The sequence below is a fragment of the Petromyzon marinus genome, chromosome 45, assembly GCF_048934315.1.
Source record: "Petromyzon marinus isolate PM22_M1 ecotype Great Lakes invasive population chromosome 45, UKy_Petmar_22M1.pri1.0, whole genome shotgun sequence".
NCBI classification, from domain to species: Eukaryota; Metazoa; Chordata; class Hyperoartia; order Petromyzontiformes; family Petromyzontidae; genus Petromyzon; species Petromyzon marinus.
In genome coordinates, this window is record NC_133711.1 from 2,991,112 (window position 1) to 3,018,662 (window position 27,551).

The window sequence follows — 27,551 nt, forward strand, 5'->3', positions numbered from 1 at the left end:
TGATGACTTGTTCTATTTTCATGAATCCACACTTGAGTCCTTCTCTATTGCAGTATATATGTTCTGTATTGATTCTCATTTCTCATTGATCCCTTCAGATGCGCCTCACTTGTACGCCATTCCAAAATGTGATTGAATCCGGGTGATGTTTGTTCTTCTGTACTTGCTCTTACACAGGTCTTTCTGTTAAATGTGCTATCATCATCTTCCCCATTGGCCATGATCTATCCACTGCTTGTTTAAGGCCTCTCCACATCATCGCCACCTCTCATGGTATTGCGATGCCACAATCTATCTGGCTTCCGTACACAAGCTGATTTCATTACTCCATTTCCACGAAGGATGGCATCCCAGATGCATTCCATCCTTTGGCTACTACTCCGTCATATGTCTTGACCATCATTCGCTATAATGATGTGTCCTTCTCAAGCCTTACTTTCCATTCCGGTCGATACAATTTCGCTAGCTTCCCTGTGCTCTCTGATCCGTGCGTTCCCCCTTTCCATCTCTCACTGTCATTCCCAGCATGCATCTCTCCACGCTTCTCTGTACATATTTCAACTTTTGTATCCATTTTCTTTGTCGGTGTGCATGTCACAAAATGTTTGCAGTCAATATGTCATAGTAGATAATTCGCGCCGGCTTAACCAAATTATAAAGATCAGCTGTAGCTACACAGTACAAAAAAAATCCGATCTGGGAGACAGCCGTACAGCTACAGCACTTAATTTTCATCATGCAGAGTCAAGCCCAGCGGGTAAATGCAAGGCTGCACCTTTACCTTTCATAGCACGGCATTCACACACAGTGTCTGCATCATACTTTTGTGAAGGCACCACGGCGGCGAGATGTTAACTACCTCGCCAAGTATACAGGAGGTCGTGGTTTCGATCCAGAACATTACGCCTGCTGTATATTTGGAGTTTGCGTGTTCTCCCCGTGGTCGTGTGGATTTTTCTCCGGGTCCTTCGGTTTTCCCTCCACATTTAGAAACGTGCGTTTAAAGTATTTGGCTGCCCTAAATATCCAAATGATAAGTTAATGCGTTGAGCTATAACTTGTTTCAGAAAGGAGCCACATAGCTCAGTGGGCCTTACCTGGTAAAATAAAAAGTTTTGTTTTAGTTTAGAATCACTGGTGCTGTGTCCAGCGTGAGACTCGCGCAGGGAGCCTTGACAACGAGCCCCCGGCAGAAATCTGGGTAAACTACTCACCCCTCCGCATCCTTCTCCGTGATCTCTGAATGACCGAGTTGCTGGGGGTTCAGAGAGAGAGAGAAATGAAGGGGGGGGGGAAATAGACAAATCGATGGTTGTCTCATGCGCTTAAAATGTGGCCATAACTCAAGCATGTGTGCCTGACAAGGCTGCCCGCTCTGATCATTCTTCTCATCGTTCCTTCCGTCACCAGCGGAGGCTTCCTGCCTCCCGCTGCACCATGAGAATGCCGCAATGTGTTGCCTTTGCACATCCGCACCTACGACTAGCACGGTTGGCTGCATACGGTGCGAAAAAAAGTTCAACACACACATACTTTATAGTAAAGGTTTTTGGGTTAGATCGCGTTATTTATAAACGTGTCGTAACCCTCCACCACCCGACACGGCCAATCAGCAAAAAAGTGTCACGTTGACAAAAGACAAAATAGTTCACTACTTTAGCCCACCGGTGTGTTGAAGAGTGAATCCACAACATTTACAGTTTGAGTACGACGTTTCGCTGGTAATTACATCCAGCATCATCGGGCAATTCGCCAGAATGGTAAAGCCCTCACTTGCTCCCGGTCTTAAGTAGAGCAGCAGAGTGACGTCATCATTTAACTCATTCAGGTGAAGTGATTTGAGGCGAAGGGGGGGGTATTGTAATTATATAATCGATTGGTAATCAGTCAATGGTTATGATTAGTAATGAGTTGTAGATTAGTAATTAGTTGTAATGTGTTATTGTGATTATATGCTACGTTAGTAATCCGTTAATTAGGATGTTTCCCCTATAAGGAATTGTAATATGTATTATTTAATAATACGCTTCCAAGCCGCACTAAGCCTGTAGCTGTCAGAGCGATTAAAGTTATTTCTATTTCTCTCAAATCACTGCACCTGAATGAGTTAATTGATGACGTAGACCTGCTGCTCTATTTAAGACCGGGAGCAAGTGAGGGCTTTGCCATTCTGGCGAATTGCCCGACGATGCTGGATGTAATTACCAGCGAAACGTCGTACTCAAACTATAAATGTTGTGGATTCACTCTTCAACACACCGGTGGGCTAAAGTAGTGAACTATTTGTCTTTTGTCAATGTGACACTTTTTTGCTGATTGGCCGCGTCGGGTGGTGGAGGGTTACGACACATTTATAAATAACGCGATCTAACCCAAACACCTTTATTATGAATAACATTGGTCGCGAAAGCCTACGTTTTAAACACACACACATACATCTGCATGATCGCCGGGGCTTCATTTCTCTCGATATTTTTTCTCTGGAACGCTGCTCGGCTGGCTTGCACTGGTGGTCATCAGAATTAAGGCACTGCTACTAGAGTACAAGGTATACCTATCCATAGCAATCCATATCCTGTATTTAAGTAGCCTCTGTTTATGTACTGTCCTTAAGGGCATCTGGCAATTTGAAGCACCATTTAAAATATTTTTGCATATGACCACAAAGGCAAAGACCCCCAATAGCCTAAACAGACTTGGGGAAAGTGCTGTTAGCGAGCACCTATGAAGGCCGGCACGGTACTCGAGCAGGTGGGTGGCAAGCACTTTGCCCGGATGCCTTTGTCTCCCTAGTGCTAATATTTACACATTGCATCAGGTACACATTTGAGGCTGAGTCGACCTAGAGGAGGCATAGGACTTGTTCAGATATTCACCACTGCTATTGGTCGTGAGAGGGATTCCAACTTAGGCTGCCTGGGTTTGTAGCGCAGCGCGCTAACCACTGTGCCACCACCGCACCCACAAGCACACACACCACCGCAGCAGTCACGCACCACCACACGCACCACCACACACACCACCGTACACACCAACGCACGCACGCACGCACCACCACAGAGGATACAACGAGGTGAAGTGGATGTGCCTTGCCAAGATAATTCCCGGGACAGTGTTGTGGACTATTGTGGCTGAAATTAACCACTTGAGCGAGGAATATAATGGGCCTACTGCATAATGTCCCCCCACCTTAGTGTAATAACAGTAGAGTCTGCATGTGCTGTGAGCACTAGTGGCTACGGGAGGTAATGACAGGGGAGTCAGCCAACAGTGCGAATCCACTAGTGGCCACGGGAGGTAATGACAGGGGTATCAGTTGTGAGTGCGAAGGGACTGGTGGCTACGGGAGGTAATGACAGGGGTATCAGTTGTGAGTGCGGAGGGACTGGTGGCTACGGGAGGTAATGACAGGGGTATCAGTTGTGAGTGCGAAGGGACTGGTGGCTACGGGAATAATCGAGAAGGGAGCGTGGTTAGGTGACGGAAGAGGACGGTGGAGTCTGCCTCTGGAGCAAGCATCCAGAGTCAGCGAGAATGATCGAGAAGGAGGGTGTGGCCTCGGTTGGCAAAGTCAGGGAGATGCATGGGAGACTCGGGGCTGTTGCAGTGGAGTCTCCGCCGATGTCAAGTGAACGTGTCTTCAATAAAGTGCCGTCTCAAGAGAAGTGTGTCAAGACGTGATTATATTAGCGTGGGGCCTGGGGCCTCGGCCCATCTGGTCCGTGGCCCCCATTGCAATTGCACTGCCCGCATGAGCAAGCAGTTGCAGGGCTGCACCTTTAGCTCTTGTAATATGGCATCATCATCACGCGCATGCCCCTCAGGTCATAGCGGTCCCTATGAGCCGCCACCAGGCAATCCTATCCTGCGCTAGCCGCCACGCTGAATGCCAGCCAAAGGCCATGGTGTTGAAGATCGGCCTCAATCGTGTGTGTCCACGTCAGCCGTGGTCTGCCCCGGGGGCACCTCCAGTCCCACGGTGGGCCATCGACGATCGGGGCTCTGGCGTGATCTGTTGATGTGTCTGGCCAGGCTAAAGTGTCCGAAGAGCCTAAGTCTTATGGCTGTGACCATTTCATGCAGCGCAATAGAATTTTCTCTTAATTACCTGCAAGTAATTTGTGCTTCAATGTGTAATGGGTTCAATTGGGGCGCACACTAGAACTGTAGGCAACACGGTTTATTAATTAATACAACTCTTAACATGAACAGGATAGCTCCATAGGGTGGTGACCACCGCTCCTAACTTAGCTAACACACGGGGGATACTATATTACCGGACCAGGACAGCTCAACACGTTGCCTGGTCCACGAGCGCAGACCGGAGACCAAGGATCGCAGATGGCAGCTTCATTCCCAGAGTCCAACAGCCCAGATCCCTCTCGGGACGAGGCTCATACGTAACTGCCGCGGCATGGCCGGCTCCGCCCTTGCCCACGCCCCCTTCCAGATCCTTCGGGAAGGCCCGGGTCCCTCATCACGTGACCCTCGCACCCCCATCTGGGGGTCCCCTTGCCCCCCTCGTCCGGTCACGTGCCCTCTCGGGTTCACCCAGGGTATCACGCCCTGACGCGACCTCAGTGACACTCGGACCCTGCCCTCTCGTGAGTCATCCCGTGCCATGCTCACGCTGGTGCCATAGAGAGGCACCCCGCATACAGTACCCATCATCCCTTGGTACTGTCGCAACATAGTAGTGACATCATTTACGTCACTACAAATGTTTTTAGTAGAGTTAGAAGACGTTCTCGAACGCTTGAATTGTGGATATGAAGCCATAAATAAAAATGGAGGAAATGCGAACCACATCGGATTTGCCCAAGACGTAGTTGTTGCAACACATGGCAATGGAAATGAAAGGTAGGAAGCAATGGGAGAAGTTAATAAAGGAGGTTGCAGAGTGGGGCTCAAGATCAATACGAGCAAAACAAAAGTCTTGCGTGGAAAGTTCGCCAAATGATTGGAGATTATCCGGACGAGGGGCACAACTAAAAAAAACCCAATGGGAGTGAGTGCTCACACTCAGGGCCCGATTTACCCCCAAGCTAATGAGGCGAATATTTTGTAGGCCTGTTTTTAGGCCCTCCGCGCCACGTCAGACTAACAGCTGAGCAACAGTAGCGCGGCCATAGGAATTGTTTTTTGTCTTTGAATTACGATGAGGTCATTCGTATACTTTGCCACAGATAAATCGAGGAACAATAATTGTTATTGGTTTGAAGAAATGCGTCTAGTAAGTAATTTATGTTTGATTAATTTGCCTTGAGTTGAAGCAATTCGTTCATTTTACATTGGTAAATAAACAGGTTTGATGACTCCATAATTTGTTTTGCAATATGTAATACAGTACATACTTAGGCCTTTCCCTCCAGTCAGCCATAGGTGCTTCATAATCTTAATCTGGCTCTGTTTACATCCCTTCATCACAACAACATCAGATGCAGCTTTTTCCACGCCATTTTGGTCTTGGGGGTTGTTTAACCAAGCTGAGTGTTGCATTATGAGGACAATAATTGAAGGTGGCACTGAGAATGAAATGGTGAACTAAAATGTGGATGAGAGTGGGTTGGAATTATTTTGTAAAACCGAACTTAGTAATGGAAGTGAACATCCCAATATGCCTAAAGAATAAAGTTTGTAATCACTGCATATAACAACAACCGCCATTCACCACTAAGTGGTGGTGAAGTCACCACGACGCTTGGGCCAGGCTACGTGCACCTCGAGGCCACGTGAAGTGTCGAACGCCCGCTGGCAGGAGGTCACGGGGCAGACCCAGGTGCCACGGGTCGACTGACTGAGACGACTGGCTGATTCACCACCTGTGCTCCCTACTGTGCCAACTTGTTGTGCTTTAGCCACCCGGCACTCCACTCGTTGTTATGAGCGTCGCTCCTCCCCCCTTTGTTGTTGTTGGAGGGCGACTGCCTCCAACTGCCCAGTAGCGTCCTTCACGAGCCTCCTCCACAGAGGCTGATCTTGACACCGCTGGTACCAGTCATCGGCAAGTCCACTCAGCTCCACGTCCTCCTATACCACATCACTCCATCTCTTCTCTAGCCCGTGACCGCGCCTGCTTAGCCCCCTCGATCCGGCCGAACAAAATCTGTTTAGGCATACGGTGAATGGGCATGCAGGCTACATGACCCAGCCAGCGCAGCCTTACCTACCGGAGGAGCTAACCGATGGGACTTTGCCCAAATCTTTCAAGGATTTGTGAGCTCCTCACACAATCCAGCCTGGTTAAACCCAGGATGGATCGTAAGCAGGCCAGCCTAAATCTTTCTAACCGGCGAAGATGTTCCATTAGAGGAGTTCACGTTTCGCTAGCGTAGAGAAGGGAGGGAATGACCGTGGCCGAGAAGACCTGAATATTTCTAACCGGCGAAGATGTTCCATTAGGGGAGTCCACGTTTCGCAAGCGTAGAGAAGGGAGGGAATGACCGTGGCCGAGAAGACCTGAAGCTTTGTGCGGAGCGACAGGCCAGGTAGCTTCCACACAGCGTTACGCAACCGATGAAAAGATAATGCCGCTCGACTGATGCGGACTGAGACCTCTGTTGTCAAACTGGAGCTGGTCATGAGTACACTGCCCAGGTATGGGAAACTCTCCACTCTCTCCACAACTGCCCCATCACCAATTGGGAGTTGTGGGGGTGGAGTGCCCGATGGTACAAAATACCCTGGCAGGTGCTTAGTTATGGTGGGGCTGATGGTAAGGCCCCACCTCTTAGTGGCAAGTTCCAGGTTCAGCAGCAGTGCCTCCAACGCCTGCTCTGAGTGAGCAGCGATTACCAGATCATCGGCATACATATCGTGGTTGAGCAATAGGGAGCCATCCCTTGACCGCACCCGGGCATTGATAATCAATTGCCGCCATTTGCATATATCACATACAATAACACCAGCAATATACTCCTCTAGTCCTTGTTTGGGGATGGGTCCTGGTCCAATGATCTCTTGGCTTTGCAGACCAATGTTTTCAGGCAGCATTTATTTGTGGGCAGGTAGTCAGCATCATATATATTGCAACGATAATTGGAGAGTGATTGCTAACAAGCCATGTACCCAAGCTTTAAAGGCATAATCATGCTGATGACGATTTGTTTAAGCAAAAATATTCTGGATCGGTTTTGACTTTCTGGGTTTTCATCAGCAGCTCATCCATGTTATTTTTCTCTGCAGTGAGATTCACCCTCCTGGATCACCAGAGCCCAACCACGGGCCTCTTTCCCACCAAATCTCAAAGCAAGAGCAACGCCGCCAAGGTCCGCGACAGCCTCTACTGCGCCGCTGCTGTCTGGGCCCTGAGCCTGGCCTACAGGTGAGACGCACGGCGTCGCGCTTGTCGTGTGTGCGGGCCGTGCACCTGGCCTACAGGTGAGGTGCACGGTGGCGTGCTTGTCGAGTGTGCGGGCCGTGCACCTGGCCTACAGGTGAGGTGCACGGCGGCGTGCTTGTCGAGTGTGCGGGCCGTGCACCTGGCCTACAGGTGAGACGCACGGCGGCGCTTGTCGAGTGTGCGGGCCGTGCACCTGGCCTACAGGTGAGATGCACAGCGGCGCGCTTGTGGAGTGTGCGGGCCGTGCACCTGGCCTACAGGTGAGGTGCACGGCGACGGCTTGTCGAGTGTGCGGGCCGTGCGCCTGGCCTACAGGTGAGAAGCACGGCGGCAGCTTGTCGAGTGTGCGGGCCGTGCACCTGGCCTACAGGTGAGAAGCACGGCGGCAGCTTGTCGAGTGTGCGGGCCGTGCACCTGGCCTCCACAGCGCTGGTTCACAGGCAGCCACGTGCAGCATAGCCACCACCACCACCACGCTAGCTTTTTTCCCTCTGACGCTCATGTCTTAGTGTTTTGTAGATCATCTTGAGATGCAGTTGCATTTTTACAATATATACATCCAAATTGGATAAAAGTATATTGCTCATGAGACTGTTTAGAGTTTTGTGGTGATATTATAACAGCACGGGAATGGACCGAGAGTGGTTTTAAATGCTGGGCTTGCAACCCAAACGTCGCCGGTTCCATCTCCCGGCTCAGCAGTTGGAGGCCACGGGCAGGTTACCTAACCCCCCCTGGCCACTTTTGTCCATCCAGCACAGTGAATCGTCGACAGATTTGCGTGCGGTTGGAGTAAAATGTGGGTGCTCCCACCTTCTCCAAGACGTCTGGCCTGTGCTGAAAGAGTAGACCAAAATACCCTTATGAGGGGGCTCTGTAGAGCTCCGCCTCGTGGAGGCCCTTCTGTCAGCAGTGACGTGATCAAACAATTGCAGGGCTGCACCTGTACCTTTTACTGGGTGGGTAACAATTTGCCCCTCTTGCAGTTCGATGAATTGTCACAATTCTTGGGGTCAAAATTCAGTTCAAACATCACATCTATTGTTGGACATTGTGGTGACTGTATAGAGGCTTTGGGGTCTACATGAAACCTATTACACACAAGATATAATCAGCAGCAGCAGCCCTGATCTCTTCACTGCTGGATGAAGGCCTCCCTAAGCCAATTTATCATTACACGCCTATAAAGTGTAGTTTGGAGTGCTCGTTGAAACAAAGAGGGACCACAATGTACTTCTGCAGGAACTTCTGATGGTTTTTACATTTGTTGTTTGAATCAAAGTGAGTGCTTTTTTCCGAGTCGAAGACTGGGTGAACCGGGGTCCCCTGGACAGCTCCTTTCTGCGGAGCAATGCTGCAAGGCCGCTTTTGTATGCAAACAAAATTCCAGCAAATGCATCAAGAGGCTTGTCAAATCACTGTGACAAATGTTTCAGCATTGGGCAGATTTACAATTACCCACCATGATTAGGCCAGGTTTTTCAGGATGTGATGAAGGTTATGGTCTCATCTGTCACCAATGACTGCACACACACACACACAAAGACTCATCATAGACGTTAAACCATTAATTTATTTTAGCCTGCATGCTCTTACAGATACAAATGCATGAACATGTAATTGACGAGCAATCTTGGACGTAAATGAATAAACGCTTGACAATTATAATTTATTGCCCTTTGTCGATACACCACTGGATGAAGGCATACCCACGCCGTGCGGGCTATGGGGCGTATTTGACCATACTTCACCACGCCGGTCAGTGCGGATTGGTGTAGTTCGGGCCAGGTTCAGATTTCACTCGCCGCTCGTCTTAGCCATGGCCAGGAATCAATCGTAAGTTGTCAGGTTCATAGCACAGAAGGTGAGTGCTAGATACAGTCACAGTTGCAAATGTGATTTGCAACTTTTATCCATTACCTGTGTATTATCGATAGTTAAATGTTATTGTGCCATTGTATTGAGTGAGGTGCGACTGCTGTGTGGTGTGGTCGTGAGGAACGCGTGTGCACCCATGCATACATGTGCGTGTGCGCGTGCGTGTGGGTGCGTGTGGGTGTGTGTGTACGTGGTGCTCGCTAACAGCACTTGCCCCTACAGTCTGTTAAGGCTATACGGGGGATCTTTGTCTTTATCTTTGTGTGTACATGTGGGGAGCGGTAGTGTAGCGGTTAGTGCGCTGCGCTATGAACCTGGCGACCCGGGTTCGATTCCCGTTAACGGCCAACACCACTGACGATTATCTGAACCGGTCCTGGGCCACCCCTAGGTCGACTTAGCCTCAAATGAGTACCTGGTGCGGTGTGTAAACATCGCCACTGGGGAGACAAAGGGGTCGGGCGTGGTGCTGGCCACCCACCTCCTCGTGTACCATTTCGGCCTTCATAGGTGCTCGCTAACAGCACTTGCCCCTACAGTCTGTTAAGGCTATACGGGGGATCTTTGTTTATCTTTGTTTGTACGTGTGGAACAATCCTCACAGCCACTTGTCTCAATTTGTACGGGATGTTCCACTTTAAACTGCGCCAATTATCTTTTTGGGGAAATCCAGGAAGTCTAGATAAAATTTAGGAAGTCAGGATAACCATGTCACCTGGCCCAGCTGCTTCAACAGGTGCCATGACATTACAGGCACGACCAATAAGATTTACATAAGATGGTAACCATTACGAATTAATTTGTTCAAATTTATTCTAATTTATATAATTTACATTGTGCCAGCGTAGAACATTATAGGCTTCATTCATTGATAAATTAGACGTATAATGAATATATAATTTATTAATAATTAGTGACTTTTTTTCTCTCTTTTGAACTCCTCTCGTCATTGTATTGGTGGCTGTTGTAACCTACTGATTGGATTCCTCCAGTCTAAATAAAGATTCTGATTCTAAATCCACAGCTGGATGAGGGTGCTCACACACCGTGTGGGTCGCCAGGGATATCTAGCCGTACTTTACCATGCCGGTCAGTGGCACTTAATGAAGGTGGGAAGCATAGATATGGGAGCACAGAAGTACACTACAATAATGGATTTTGCTGCGCTGCCATCTGCTGCCCCCCACTTCGCCCTACAGCCTATAGCAGCAAGGCATGCACGTTACTCACTGGTCCGTCCAAGGACTATCCAGGCTCAACCCGCGCTTAGCGTCCAGAGATCTCACGGGATCGGGTGGATTGCGTTCTTGGTGATTCGGTCACACGCGGCTCTAGCGCGAAGGACAAACTGCTTCCATCTCTGGACAAGACTCACAAGAGCACCACAGTGGTGTGGTTCGCGATGACATGACGACGATGACACGACGAAGATGACATGACGATGACACAACGATAACACGACGAAGATGACACGACTTACACGATGATAACACGACAACGATAACACGATGATAACACGACGAAGATGACACGAGGATAACACGACAACGATTACACGATGAAGATAACATGACGAAGATGACACGACTGACACGACGGCAATAACACGACGACAATAACGCGATGACAATGACATGACGACGATGACACGACTATGACAAAATGATGAAATGACGATAACACGACGACGATGACATAACGATGACGCGACGATGACACGACGATAACACGACGACGATGACACGACGACAATGATATAACGACGATGACACGATGACGATAATTACTTGACGATGACGCGACGATAACAGGACGACGATGACACGATGATGACACGGTGATGACACGGTGATGACACGATGACACGGTGATGACACGGCGATGACACGACGATGACACGGTGATGACACGGTGATGAGACGGTGATGACAGGATGATGACACGGCGATGACACGATGATGACACGGTGATGACACGACGATGACACGGTGATGACACGATGATGACACGATGATGACACGGTGATGACACGGTGATGACACGATGATGACACGATGATGACACGACGATGACACGATGATGACACGATGATGACACGATGATGACACGACGATGACACGGTGATGACACGATGATGACACGATGATGACACGGTGATGACACGGTGATGGCACGGTGATGACACTATGATGACACGACGATGACACGATGATGACACGACGATGACACGGTGATGACACGATGATGACACGGTGATGACACGATGATGACACGGTGATGGCACGGTGATGACACGGTGATGACACGATGATGACACGATGATGACACGACGATGACACGGTGATGACACGACGATGACACGGTGATGACACGGTGATGACACGATGATGGCACGGTGATGACACGGTGATGACACGATGATGACACGATGATGACACGACGATGACACGGTGATGACACGACGATGACACGGTGATGACACGGTGATGACACGATGATGACACGACGATGACACGGTGATGACACGGTGCTGACACGGTGATGACAGAATGATGACACGGTGATGACACGGTGATGACACGATGATGACACGATGATGACACGGTGATGACACGACGATGACACGGTGATGACACGACGGCAACGATGACACGGTGATGACACGATGATGAAACGGTGATGACACGGTGATGACCCGATGATGACACGGTGATGACACGGTGATGACACGGTGATGACACGGTGATGACAGGATGATGACACGGTGATGACACGGTGATGACACGGTGATGACACGGTGATGACAGGATGATGACACGGTGATGACACGGTGATGACACGATGATGACACGGTGATGACATGACGGCAACGATAACACGAGCGCTGACAATGGAACGTGGCCCGTGCCTCTTCTTTCAGACGCAGCGACGATGATAAGGGGAGGATTCACGAGCTGGAGCACAGTGCCGTCAAGTGCCTCCGTGGCATTCTCTACTGCTACATGCGCCAGTCTCTCAAGGTCAGTGCCTTCGCCTTGCGCACATTATTCAAGTTTTTCCATCCCCAAGCGAGGTCGTGTTGCTACTGGTGGTGGAGGTGGTGGTGGTGGTGATGGAGGACTCTGTGTATTAACCCTTTCCCGTTCCGAGATGACTGTAAGTTTCAGGGTGGATGTCCCGTACACCGGTGAATCTCGGAACGCGCAAGCGGTCAGGGTTAATTTTATTTGGAAAGGCGTAGTAGCACCACTGTTTCTAAAGACATTGTACTCACAGCAGAGAACTGAAGCGACACGACCACACTCTATGATAGCTGACGCCAAATTGTGCCATACACCCCCCCGCATGGCTTTGTGGGAGCCTCGGTACCGACAAAGTTATTTTATTTTAGTTTTTCTCCCGGTTCCGTTCCAAGACGCACAGGTGCATCATCAGAATGGAATCGGAAGAAAAACGGAACGGGAAAGGGTTAACAGATCTATCAAGCCAGGAGAGGAGAATGCATGACCACTGACTTAGTGGGGCACCATGAGATTGGCTTATAGCTGCGTAAGAGTTGATTGAGCAGTGTCCCGGTAGGGAGGGTTGGAATGTAATCATCACGTGTGGTGTCATAGGTCTCCCAATCCCCACCTTCAGGCGTGTAACATCCGGTAAATTGTAATGTTGCTAACGTTCGTAAGGTATTGCCAGGGGCTTAATTTATCACTGCAAAATATCCTGGTCGCTGGTAGACCAGAGTAGGTGCGTGGACCAGTAGCGACGACCACGGTGAGAGGTGCACTGGATGTGGTGTGCGGGGTACAGAAGTATTTACCGGGACACTGGCCCGGACAAACCTGGCGGATATTAAGTCTTAGGTGTGACTTTGCAACGACTACGGCGAGACATCTGGCCTGAGAGAGGATTCCATTTTGTGTGAGATTTGCCTGTGGTGTCAAAGGTCGAAACTTTAGGAAATGCTTTTGTTGTCTAAATTACAGGGGGCTTGTGACAAGGAAGTGACTAGCAATAGTGCTTTGCATGGCCCCATGATGCTGAGGATGCCAGGAATTTCATGGCAGGATAGGGTAAGCAACTTGGAAGTTCAGTGCAGAATGTGGCAGGAAAGTGGAGGTGATGTAATCAGCAGGAGGTGAGCGCCACGGTGGCGAGATGTTAACTACTTCGCTTGGTATACAAGAGGTCGTGGGTTCGATCCCGACCCTGACGCCTATATATTTTTAGTTTCTTCTCCCCGTGGGTTTTCCCTCGATATTTAGAAACATGCCTTTGGAGAATTTGGCTGGTAGAAATTTCCACATGATAAGCCACGTCATTTGGCTATCATTCGTGGCCAGGTCGCTCGCCACAAATGATAGGAATGGTTAATTACAATGGGGGGGGGGAACGTGTGGAATTGCTTCTTGTCAGTGAATCTTGGTGCGACTCTGTCTCCACTTGTCTTCTGACACAGGCATTTGCGGTGGCAAATGCCTGTGATCCAACACTTCGGAGCAGGGTTGGTGGATCACACAGAGATTATTAGTTCCACGAGGCAACTAAATATTGCAAATCAAACTTGACCCGCATTTGGAGGTACACAAAGTAGGTTGTGCTCGGAGAATGGCTATTGGTGAAACACCTTCAAACGACCTCTGATCACACACTAAGAGCCAACTCTTTTCCACCTGCTATGCCACTGAGAGTAATGTTTGCATGATTCCAGAATAAAACTTTTTTTTTTTATTCTGGAATATAGACAGGTTAAGTGCAGAAAGAAATTTGGTGTGATTGTGTTTTTGCACAGTCATCGTTAACTGGCCTGAGACCATTAACTCGTGGGCCACTTGCCTAGATTCGAATCTAGGATTTTGCGGTTCCAGCTCAGCGCTCTGATCTCTGAGCCATTTGGCCCCCTACCACCCATAAAAGATGAAAAGTGCAATTGGCCAATCATCTTAATGCTGCAAAGGAGCTTTGACGCTGTCCTGGATATAGCCGACTTGATTAAACATCGGTTCGTATGTTGAACTTCTTTTGCACCGTACGTAGGCAACCGTGATAATCGGAAGGACAACAAACTAAACACAAAACGCAGTTCTCAAGAAATTAGTTTTCAATATAAAAAAAAATGTAATGATTGTAGGGAATCCGACATTGGATGTGATATGGGGATACTGTCTCTCGTCATGGGAATGTGGAATTTCCTATCCGAGTCCATGTCCACCAATGGGGATGAGTGCCACCCTCCTGCTCGTTTGAGCAGGAAGACACTGCGACTCTGTCTCCACTTGTCTTCTGACTTTCAGGACGCGGTGGGGCAAGTTGCGTGATCTCATTAGAGGGCGGCGCTTCCCAACGTGCTGGCTTGTGCCGACGTCAATCAAAAACCGTGAGACCCATTGAAGATGACAGTGGGCGAACAGCGAGCCGCACGCCATCTTCTCATTTCGGGGTTCGTCTCAGTCGTCGAGCCATTTGATCCGCGGCTTCCCAGGGCTCCCGGCTTTCTGCTGCTTCTGCCATTGCATTGTTGTGCCGCAACGGCGTCACAACAATCAGGAGGTGTGGAATTAGAGTGGCAACTTTAGTCCTGCTTTTTTTACAGAGCGGTAACCTGCCTTGGGAAGTTTGTAAGTCTTCTCCATACATTACATTTCCCGTTTTTTTGGTCAGTTGCATAATAATAATACTACTACGCCACTGGAGATAATTAATTTGGTATTATGGTGGTGGCACACGCCTGTGATTCAGCGCTGAAGAGGCAGCAGCAGGGTTTGGTGGATCACCGCAATAAATATTGCTCCCTTCCCGTGTGTGTCGAGGAGGTGCCCTGGTGTGCCAGGCGATGGCGGTGCAGCAGAGTGTGGACTGATACCATCTCTCCCTTTCCTATAAAAATCTGAATATTTATTCATCGTGGAGGCATCCGATGAGCTATAAAGCTCTTTTTCACAGAATGGTCTGCTGCTCCCCTCGCACGCGTGGGTTTTCTCCGGAAGCGCTCGTGGCCAGCAGTGGATAGACCACGGCACGTGAGGATGTGGCCCGTCGCGTAGCCCTGGCGAGGCCCTCCACCGTGCCCAGCTCCTCCAGGAGGACGTGCTCATAGCTGCGATAGAGAAGCGGATCATGTGGAGAGCAAGTCAGCACAGGGGGTTATCCTACGATGCATTGTCAGCGATGCATCGACAGCGTGCAACTGTGGTCATCCCGAACAGACTGTACACCGTAAAACGATGGAACGCCCGATCCACAAATACGAAGTAGGCATCACGGCGATACCGCTGTTCCTGACGCGGTGATCTGGCTTGACCACCTGAATGTGGAATTCTAGTTGTTGCTCTCCATCTACATCATCAGCCATACGAAAGAAGAGGAAGAAGAGATCCGTGCGACAGCCCCGAGCTGGATTGAGTCATAATTGGTTTTGTGGTGAGGATCACGGAACGATCTCGCCAAATCAGTGTCGAAATCCCTTCGCCACCCGACGTGGCCAAACAAATTGAAACCGTCACGTGTAATTAGCGTTTGCATGTAAATATGTTGAACTTCTTTTGCACCGTACGTAGCTAACCACGCTAATTGGAGGTGCGGAGGAAGGACAAGAAACTAAACACGAAAATCAGCTCTTAAAAAAAAAGAGTTTTCAATCCAGATTTGGAAAGTGCATTGCTCCAGTGACTTCCTAATATCGAAAAGAAGAGCGTTCCAGATGGCCGCAGAAGTGCATCTGAAAGCGCGCGATGCGGTGACCGTCTTTCTATGTGGCTGTGAGGAATGCGTGTGCGCCCGTCCATGCATGTGTGTGTGCGTGTGGGTGCGTGTGTGTGTGTGTGCGTGCGTTTGGAACAATCCTCACAGCCACTTGTCTCAATTTGTACGGGATGTTCCACTTTAAACTGCGCCAATTATCTTTTCGGGGAAATCCAGGAAGTCGAGATAAAATCTAGCAAGTCAGGATAACCGTGTCACCTGGCCCAGCTGCTTCAACAGGTGTCATGACATTATAGGCACGACCAATAAGATTTACATAAGATGTTAACCATTACGAATTAATTTGTTCAAATTTATTCTAATTTATATCATTTATATTGTGCCAGCGTAGAACATTATAGGCTTCATTCATTTTAACTACTCATGAATATACTCGTTGGAATGGCATTAGATTCACTCTTCTTCCATATTTAGGCTTCAGACTTCACTCTTATTCAATATTTAGGCTTTAGTTTTAATTCATGAAGAAGCTCGTTGGTGGTATGGGTGCGTATGGATGCCTTTGTTTGTACGCGTGCATGTGCACGCGTGCATGTGTGCCCGTGCGTACATGTGTGAGCGTGCGTACGTGTGTGCGTGTGTGTGTGCGTGTCTATACACATCAATCAGGCTAAAGCAGTTTCGCTGCCGTTCACTTTGGTGAGGTCACTACTCGGGCGAGGAGGAAGGAGGAAGGCGAGCGGCCCCTACAAGGCGTGACTTGAGCCCTGTAAATAATCACATTTTTCATTTTTACTTCCTCGTCGGGGAATTTAATCTGGCTGCGTCCCATGACACCGGTGATCAAGCATGGTTGATCGGTTCAAATGGGTTCCCTTTGTGATGTTATTTACACAAATTAGCTGCGCATTCATTCCTTCGTGATTGTTGGAAATGTTTGGTCGCAGCCGTTGTGATTGGTTGCTCTCCGCGTGACGGTGGAGTTTTTTTTACATTGCTTGTTGTGTGTAAATTTCTTTTCAAAGCTTTCGTGACAGCAGGGATTCATATTCTTGGTTCTTTCGGGTAAAGTCACCGCGTAGAAGGGAAATAATAAAATAATAAAAAATCAAACAATAAATTATCACGACGTTTTGGCCACAACACAAGCAGCCGTCCTCATAAATATGCTAAATTCCTCTGTTGACATGTAAACTCCTTTGTCAAGGCGCTCTCCTCCTCCTACCCAGCTTAAAATACGCTGCCAAGCTTAGCAGTGTTCATTAGGAGGCTATCTTTCCGACAGCTCTGTTCTTCACCTGAGGACGGCTGCTTGCGTTGTGGTCAAAACGTCGTGAGAATTTTATTTTATTATGTTTTATTTTTATTATTTTATTATTGTTGTGTGTAGTTTGTTGTTGTCCTTCCCCCGCACCTCCGTTTAGCATGGTTGGCTACGTACGGCGTCAAATAAGTTCAACATACATACATGTACAGCCATCTCATTTAAACAACAACAATAATAATAGTTTGCAGCCCTTTGTAAATCCACTGCTGATTGAAGGCCTCCCAATGCTCTATCAGTTGTTGGGGTTGTTTAACAATACTTCACTGCTGGTAAGTGCAGGTTAGTGGAGGGTTCTAGTTCAGATAATGCTCTCCATCAGTGTTATCTGTGGCCGGGAATCACTGTTCAATTGCAAAGCACAAACTACTGCACCACAGCTCGGCCCTTCATACGTACACAGCTACATGACTGTAAATAATGTCTCACCACTGTCATAGTGAAGCTTGACATTTCAGATCCAACACTTGTTTTTGAAAAATAACCCCATGTAAGAAGGGGTGGCCTAGGACTGGCTCAGACATCACTCGCCACTCATGTAGGCTGTGGCCCGGAATCAAATCCAGGTCCGCCAGGTTCATAACACGAACAACAGCACCACCGCTGCTCCCTGTATAAATATTTTCTTGGGTCACTCTGTGATGTTATCTTCCTTACCTGGTATGCAGGAGGTCAGGGTGTTCAATACCGATTGCCTGTATACAGTATTTGGAGTTTGCTTGATCTTCCTGTAGTAGCATGGATTTTTTCGCCGGGTCTTCCGGTATTTCCCTTCACGTAGAGAAAGTGTTTAGATTGTTTATCAATTATAAATTGCCACATGATAGGCCACGTCGTTGAGCTATCATTTGTGGCCATGTTGCTTTTGAAAAGAAGCTAATAGCTTAGTAGGCTTTATCTGGAAAGAAAAAAAATAGTTTAGCTTTATTTGTATACTTTTAAAGTGATATGTTTACCCTTCCTATACTTTGCACTCCTATCGTGTTAGTGTATTGTTTGTTGTTGTAACGTTCTGACCCGCCCCTACTGGACATCTGAGAAAAAGAGCTTTATAGCTTATCAGATTCCCTCTGGAAAAATACATATTCTGATTCTGATACAACAAATATTCTGATGAAGCCCTTTACTTATCCAGAGAAGTCTCACTGAGTCTCAAGGCTCTGTATTCGAGAGGGCTCTACAGTGGAATGTTTGGCCAATCCCATCATTGATTAATGTGGTGCGCGTGGGAGGAAAGTGGAGTTCGCCGGGGAAATCCACGCACGCAAGGAGGTGACCGACTTAAGTCCACACAGATGGGTCCACAAACCCACTTACTGTACTACTGCCACCGCCTTCTGGCCTTTTTGCAGCCCGGCGGGTTTGGGGGTTCCACAGATCTCTGCTTGATCGACCAAACCTTGCTTCCGAATCACTGCAACACAGGGGTGTGCAACCACGAGCCTACACAACGCTGCATCCGTGATAATAGTGGCAATGATGAGAGCTGCTGTTCAAGTTCAACACGGAGAGCATTACAGCAGTGTGATTACAGATTGAACAACGCATAAAGCGAAATCCGCCTTCCCCTTACAGCTACTCCACGCTCGCAGCCAATCTGACCGCCCCTGTTGCGACCACCTTCCTTCGTGACAATGTTCCTCATGACAGCTTTCTCGTGATGACGCCTCTCAACTACCTCACTGAACAGACCCTCGTGTGGCTACCACTTGCTGGGACTACCTCTTGCCATGTCTACCTGCCGCACCTCTGATTAGCACAGTTGGCTACGTATGGTATGAAAGAAGTTCAATATACATACATACCTCTCGATGTGTCTACCTCTGAAATTTGTCGACCATTCAACGTGAGCTAATCTCTGAACGTCACTACCACCCCATAGCCTGACTGCTGTTCTTCACATGGTGATTGCCTCTCAATGTGCCTACCCTCTCAATGTTATATCATGACCACCTCTCAATCATGAGCACATCCCATTGGGACCACATCCGAATACATTTGCCCTCGGCAGCACGACTGCAGTACTGGACGTCACGATGCACTCTCCCCACCTTGTGACCATCACCAACACAGGGGTCGGCAACCCCAAATAACAAGAAGAGCAATTTTGATTTAAAGCTTTCGTGACTGCAGTAATTCATATTCTTAGCTCTTTCGGTAAAGCTAAGAATAAGAAGAGCAATCTTTTTCGAATTCGGTAAGAAAAAAAACGCATTTTAAGCGCCGCAATGCACGTGAATAACGTGACGAAGGAGTTCTTAAAGAGCTGCATGTGTAGATCCGGAGCCGCAGGTTGCCGATCCCTGCACCAACACGACTACTCCCTGTCAAGTCGTCACCTTGGCGGCAGTGCCTTCTCCCCTGGCGTCTCCCTCCCGTCGTGGCCCCGCTGCCCGTCGCTCGCCCTACGGCCCTGGTGGCCCAGCGTCTCCGTTGCAGAATGATCATCTACGGGCAGTCAAATCCAAACGGAGGCCGGATTGCGACTGAATCCCGCTGCTAAGTACATTTGCTTGGCCGTCGGCCAACGCTAAATTCAATCCTTAATGGAATTTCAACCTTTATTTATCTGCCGCGTGGGCGGTGGCGGGGGAGCAGCGCAAGACGCAGAGTGAAGAATATTCGGTTCTTCACCCAGCGCACCAGCGTTTAAGGTGATCGGACTGGGTGATTTGCACGGGGGTGGGGGGGGGGGTGTTGCAGGTGAATGGGAAAACTGAGGTTGACTCTGCCGCAAGGTGGCTAGGAGGAATTGTAATTTTGTTTGTCCAAGCGGAGTTTTGTTGAGTTTGGATGAGTGGGTGCGCTCCGACACTCTTCCCAACAATCACCTCCACAGCCACCATCATCACCACCACTATCACCACCACCGCCAATGTCACCATCAATTCCACTGTCACCACCACTATCACCACCTCCACTGCCACCATCATCACAACCACCACCAACACTATCTCCACCACCTCTACTGCCATCACCACCTCCACTGCTACCATCATCACCGCAACCACCACCACTATCACTAAGTCATGTTCGCGAGCACCGCCTTTGTCTCCCCCGTGCTGGTGTCCTATACAGCGCAACAGGTACTCGTTTAAGGCTGAGTTAACCTAGGGGTGACTCAGGACCAGATTAAATATTCGCCACTGTTATTGGTCTTGAGCGGGAAGCGAACTCAGGTCTTACTACATGTGTGCATCCATCGAATCTCGCCAAACGATATCGTTGCATTACTTACGGGGAAATAGTTTCCGCTTACCGCTTTTTACCTTAACGCGGCACTTTTCAGGAACGGTTCTACCGTGTTAAAGAAGGACTTACCATATAAAGGAGAGTATGGTCATATATCAGTGTGGCCGATTCGACTCTTGGCACGGTCGAGAAGCTCTGCTGCTGAAAGCACGGAGATAATTACTCCCCTGGCTTGTGGCGAGTGACACAAACCAGCATTGTCATTCACCACGGAACCGGGAGCGACAGAGGGCATCGCGTTGCGGGGCGAGGGGTGCCATCGTTAAGGATTAAAAACGCGGCGCTCAGAAATGCCACCGACGCGTGATCGTATTTTAATTGAAAATGAGAAAAAAAGTCACCGGATGGAGATCAAATTCGAGCTTGCGGTGCTTTCACTGACATTTGATGCGGCTTCGAGCCAGCCCCGCCTGGTATTGTTTACGATTTGAAAATTAAAGTTCATGCACAGCTTAGGTACGTCGTTATTTAATGATCATGTTTTGTTGCTGTTACTTTGGATCGCGATGATGATGTTGATAACATTTGCTGTCAATAATGTGAATGAATCTATTGAATGCGACTTTTGATGATGGAGATATGATTGTTGATTTGTTCAGCTCATCTAATTGTATTCTTAATTTATTTTTTGTGTTGGGTCCCTACACCACCCAACATAGCCAAAGAAATTAGTTTGACGAAACTGCTGGTGGGAGTGACTCATACTTCAGATCGTTATGAAGCCTAACCCAAACATTTACAGTATTATGAATTGGTGATATTGATGGTGTTGTTGATGGAATTCTGATGACGAACTTTATGATGATGATGATAATGATGAAATTACAGATGATAATAATGGTTGTAATGAACATGACAAATAATGATGATGATATGCTTATTATTGTTGATATCGATAGTGTTGATGGTGGTATAGTGATGATGTTCGTGATGAAAATGATAATAATGAAAATGCAATATGATACAATATAGATTCCTCTCCTCTCATGTTCCAGTCAGTCCCCTCAACAGACAAGATGTTCTACATCCAGTGCACAGTCCCTCTGGACTTTATTTTGTTTCATGACATGACAGTGATGACACAATTGGAATAAAAATTGTAACCATTAAAATGTTAATTGAAAAAAGGAACAGGCTCAGGATAGAGCGGAAATTACGGTCCTGAACTCAGAGGGGAGAGTGTCTTTACTGAGACACACAGAGGGGAGAGAGTCCCGACTGAGACACCCAGAGGGGAGAGTGTCTCTACTGAGACACGCAGAGGGGAGACTGTCTCACTGAGACATCCAGAGGGGAGAGTGTCTCTACTGAGACACACAGAGGGGAGAGTGTCTCTACTGAGACACGCAGAGGGGAGAGAGTCTTTACTGAGACACACAGAGGGGAGAGTGTCTCTACTGAGACACGCAGAGGAGAGAGAGTCTTTACTGAGACACAGAGGGGAGAGTGTCTCTACTAAGACACCCAGAGGGGAGAGTGTCTCTACTGAGACACACAGAGGGGAGAGGGTCTTTACTGAGACACCCAGAGGGGAGAGTGTCTCTACTGAGACACACAGAGGGCAGACTGTCTCTACTGAGACACCCAGAGTGGAGAGTGTCTCTACTCAGACACACAGAGGGGAGAGTGTCTCTACTGAGACACGCAGAGGGGAGAGTGTCTCTAGTGAGACACCCAGAGTGGAGAGTGTCTCTACTCAGACACCCAGAGGGGAGAGTGTCTCTACTGAGACACGCAGAGGGGAGAGTGTCTCTAGTGAGACACCCAGAGTGGAGAGTGTCTCTACTCAGACACACAGAGGCGAGAGTGTCTCTACTGAGACACGCAGAGGGGAGAGTGTCTCTACTGAGACACCCAGAGGGGAGAGTGTCTCTACTGAGACACCCAGAGGGGAGAGTGTCTCTTCTGAGACACACAGAGAGGAGAGTGTCTCACTGAGACACACAGAGGGGAGAGTGTCTCAACTAAGACACCCAGAGGGGAGAGTGTCTTTACTGAGACATCCAGAGGGGAGAGTGTCTCTACTGAGACACCCAGAGGGGAGAGTGTCTCTACTGAGACATCCAGAGGGGAAAGTGTTTCTACTAAGACACCCAGAGGGGAGAGTGTCTCACTGAGACACCCAGAGGGGAGAGTGTCTCTACTGAGACACCCAGAGGGGAGAGTGTCTCTTCTGAGACACACAGAGGGGAGAGTGTCTTTACTGAGACACCCAGAGGGGAGAGTGTCTCTTCTGAGACACCCAGAGGGGAGAGTGTCTCTACTGAGACACACAGAGGGGAGAGTGTCTCTACTGAGACACCCAGAGGGTAGAGTGTCTCTACTGAGACACCTAGAGGGGAGAGTGTCTCTACTGAGACACACAGAGGGGAGAGTGTCTTTACTGTGACACCCAGATGGGAGAGTGTCTCTACTGAGACACCCAGAGGGGAGAGTGTCTCTACTGAGACACACAGAGGGGAGAGTGTCTTTACTGTGACACCCAGAGGGGAGAGTGTCTCTACTGAGACACCCAGAGGGGAGAGTGTCTCTACTGAGACACACAGAGGGGAGAGAGTCTCTACTGAGACACCCAGAGTGGGATTGGGGGGGTTCACACATCCAAGTGCTGACCTATCCCAGCCACGTGTATCCCGTGCCAAGGTCGTGCTGTGTCTGTGCGGGTGCAGTTGGAGCGGTACAAGCAGGACCCCTCTCCCAGCACGTGCCTGCACTCCGTGTTCCACGTGCACACGGGGGACGAGCTGCTGGACTACAGCCTCTACGGGCACCTGCAGGTGCATGTGAATGCGAGCATGCATTCGTGTGTACGTGCATACGTGTTTACGTGTGTGTACATGCATACATGTGTACGTGCATACGTATGTACTTGCGTACGTGCGTACGTGTGTGTACATGCATACGTGTGTACGTGCATACGCGTGTACGTGTGTATGTGCGTACGTGTGTACGTGTGTGTGCATACGTATTGCTCGATCAATAACAGAGGCAAATGTCTGAACCGGTTAGGGGCCTCTCCCCCAGGTCGACTCAGCCTTAAAAGAGTACCTTGTGCGCTGTGTAAACATTGCCACTGGGGAGACAAAGGTGGCCGTTTTTGGCGTGGTGCTGGCAACACCCATCCCATTGTAATAATAAATGAAATGTATAAAGCGCCCTTAAACAATCGTTCTCAGGGCGCACGGTACCAGCCTTAAAAGGTGCTCGCAAACAGCAATTGCCCCAACAGTCTGTTAAGGCTACGAAGCGAGTCTTTGTCTCGTGTGCATTTTTGGAGAATTGTGGTACAGAGGTTTCCACATCGCACATTTGAACCCAGTGACCAGGATTCGATTCCCGGCCAGGGATAACATCATTGGCACCGTCTTATCTGAGCCTGTCCTGGCCTCTCCTCTAGGTTGACTCATCCTTTAATTAGTATACCCTGTGCGGTGTGAAAACATCACCACTGTGGAGACCAATATGTCTGAGCAATTCACTGTGCATTGTGTGTATGTATTTGTGTGTGTGTGCGTTTGTGTGTACTTGTGGGAGCGGTCGCGTAGTAGTTTGCACATTGCGCTACGAACCTGGTGACCCTGAGTTCGATCCCCATCAATGACGAATACCTGAATTGTTTCTGAGTCTCCCCCAGGTCGACTCAGGCTTATATGATCACTACCTTAATATATATGTAGAAATGATTTAGCATCATACGTAGCCAACCGTGCTAGCCAACTTGCAGCACTTGCCCAATAATGAACATTGCGTGCTCGGCGGCTCTATGTACACGTGTGCATATTATATGATTTGTGTATACACTGTATATATTTATATATACCAAGACAAAGATCCCCCCATGTAGCCTTAACAGACTGTTGGGACAAGTGCCCTTAGCGAGCACCTATGAAGGCCAGAATGGCACACGAGGGTGTGGGTGGCCAGCGCAACACGTGGCCGTCTTTCTCTCGTGGCAATGTTTTTACACACCGCACCAGGTACTCACTTGAGGCTGAGTCGACCTAGGGGAGGCCCCGGACCGATTCAGATAATCGTCACTGGTGTTGGCCGTGAGCAGGAATCGAACTCAGGTTGCCCGGGGTTCGTAGCGCAGCGTGCTAGTCGCTACATTACCGCTCCTCCATATATAAACACGGTCACTCACGTATAAGCAGTCGGTCACCTCCTTATCACTCTTCTAACGCTCCTGCCATGGTTACTGTTCGCGTGGACTTCACGCGTTGATTCCTCCACCCGTGTTGAGGACTGTGTTCAACCACCACTCTAGAAAAAATTTGGAATAATAATAATGATAATGTGTCTTTTGCTTGCAATGTTGGAAAGAGAACCTGGTTGTTTTAATTTAAATGGGAGTGCATCACCCCCCTCTCGGGGCTGATCGCCAAGCCCAGCGGTCGGCAACTACAATAACAAGAAGAGTTAAAAAAAAATTATAATTTGGAGGGGAAACAAAAACCTAAATATTTTAAGAGCCGCAATGCACCTTGTGGTGAATACGAGACAGTGGTCCTTCATGAATAATGTCACGGAGCGATCCTTAAAGAACCGTATGTGGCTCCGGAGCTGACCGCCTGACCTAATCTATTGTCCTATCATATGAAGTCCAAACACTCACACACACATTCTGAGCCTGAGTCATATTCGCATTCCCAATGTCCAGAACTCATCCCGCCTCGGAAATCTCTATTCGTTCCCCGCTTAAGCAGCGTCTTGATGATTGGTAGAAGGTCACGGCGAGCCATGCCAGTGAAATGGAGTGAATGTGTGTGTCTGTGTTTACATTGTGGGGGAGGGCAGCGGCAGTGTAGTGATTAGCGCGGTGCGTTACGAATCCCGCGACGACCCGAGTTCGATTCCCACTCACAACTGATAACGGTGATGAATATCTGATTCGGTCCTGGGCCTCTGCCCAAGGTCGATTCAGCCTTAAATAGGTACCTTGTGCGGTGTGTAAAACATCAGCACTTGGGAGACAAATCTCAGCCGAGCTGCACTCCGGGACCTCTGGTTTTCCCCTCCACATTTAGAAACATGCGTTTAGATTATTTAGATGCTTTTGCTGCTATCAATTCCCATACAACAAACCACTTCGATAAGCTATAATTTGTGGCCAGGTCGCTTCTACAAAAGATGGTAATAGCTCAGTGGGCTTTACATGGTAAGATTTGTTTTTATTGTTTAGTTTTACTTGTACATGTTTTTAAGTGATTCCTTTACCTTTATTTTACTTTTCACTCCTATCATGTTATTGTATTGTGTGTTGCTGCAACGTTCTGATCCCATACCCCTACTGAACACCCTTGAAAAAGCTCATCGGATTCCTCGTAGTATAAACACAGATTCTGATTCTGTCACAGTTGGAGTTAGTACCCTCTTCACGTGGCAAGTGGTCATTAGCAATGGGGAGACAAAGGTGGCTGGGAGAGGGTGCTGGCCCACATTGGCCTCTCATGCACCATGCTGCCCTTAATTGATGTCTCCCCAACAGCACTTATCTCTGAACTCTATACGGCCGAATGTCGATAGACGTCTCTTGATTGGATTGTGTGTGTGTTAATCAACTCCGTATTGTTAACCCTTGCCAGCGAGCTATTGCCATTCTCAAAGTGCACCTAGACTGGCACCAGCACTACTGTGGTAAGGCCATCACTGTCGTAGTCGTACAATGGTGGTAGCATATTGTATGTGTTTGTTTGTACATGCTCAAGTCACCACACTGAGTGAACCTGTAACACCTGGATCTGTTCCGTGACCGCCTACTAGTGAGCCTTCATCACTTCATGTGGCCTCAAAGTGTACCTAGCCTGGCACAAGCACCTTAGTCACGAAGTGACGAAGGCAGATGTTGTTGATGTTGTTAATGTGTGTGTGTATATCAATGGGTGTTTATGTTTGTGTGTCTGTGTTTTTATACATGTGTGCATTTGCTTGCATGTGTCGGTATGGGTGTAAATGTTTGTGTTTCTGTGCTTGTATGTATGTGTGTGTATTTGTGAATTAATTGTGGGAGTGGTGGCGTTGTGGTTAGCATGCCGCCGGATGAACCCAGTGACCCGAGTTCGATTCACGCTCACGGCCAACACCGGTGACGATTATCTGAACCCGTCCTGGGCCTCCTCCCCTAGGTCGACTCGGGATCACATGAGTACCTGGTGCGGTGTGTAAACATCGCCACTGGGGGAGAGAAAGGCGGTCGGGCGTGGAACTGGCCACCCCATCCCCTCGTTTACCTTGCCAGCCTTCATAGGTGCTGCTCGCTAACAGCACTTGCCCCAACAGTCTATTAAAGCTATACGGGGGATCTTTGTCTTGTTGTCAGATCGATGCCCTTTCACTCTTCCTCCTCTACCTCGTTGAGATGACGTCCTCGGGCCTGCAAATCATCTACAACACCGATGAGGTAACGCAACAAACAAAAACACAAACAAGTGACAAACAAAATATTCTACAATGCACTGGGCCACCCATAATGCTTTGAAAAAAAATTACAACAGAGGTTTAAGAGTGCTCAACTTGATGATGATGCTGCAGAACCTCTCATCCAGCTCTTGACGGAGGTCCTTCACGCTTGCTTGGTGAAGTGTAGTTGGCCGTGTGTCAGTCATCCTCTATATTTACAATCCTAGTGCTCAGGGTTGGGCTAGGCCAGGGGTCAGCAATCAAAATAACAAGAAGATAATTTTGTTTCGAATTCAGTAAAAAAAACCCTCTATTTTTCAAGAGCCGCAATGCAATGTGAATACGAGACGGTGGTCCTTAATACATATTGTCACCAAGCGGTCCTTGAAGAGCCGCATGCGGCTCTGGAGCTGCAGGTTATCGACTCCTGGGCTCGGCTGACTGAAGTAAAACAACAATAGTCTGATTAATCTTGTATATTCATTCATTGGTGATTGGGCAAAGCCCATCAGACTCACAGCACAGTACACACAACTCACGGAAGGCTGGAGTCCGGATGCTAACCTAGGTTTTAGTGGTCATCTGGCATAGTGCTCAAGCTGGGTTTCCAAAACCCATCTATCACAAATTACAGCTGTGCCTCTTACCACGCTTCCC

The 27,551-nt window shown here is 48.5% G+C and overlaps 1 protein-coding gene across 1 annotated transcript in view; it reads left to right on the forward strand.

Annotated features, from left to right (window-relative positions):
• LOC116952043 (phosphorylase b kinase regulatory subunit beta-like) overlaps window positions 1-27,551 on the forward strand; it is a 139,998-nt gene that overhangs the window by 28,874 nt on the left and 83,573 nt on the right. The window contains exons 3-6 of the mRNA XM_076074042.1: window positions 7,186-7,324; window positions 12,141-12,240; window positions 23,165-23,272; window positions 26,815-26,895. Coding sequence (XP_075930157.1) covers window positions 7,186-7,324; window positions 12,141-12,240; window positions 23,165-23,272; window positions 26,815-26,895 — 428 coding nt within the window. The remainder of the gene's footprint in view (window positions 1-7,185; window positions 7,325-12,140; window positions 12,241-23,164; window positions 23,273-26,814; window positions 26,896-27,551) is intronic.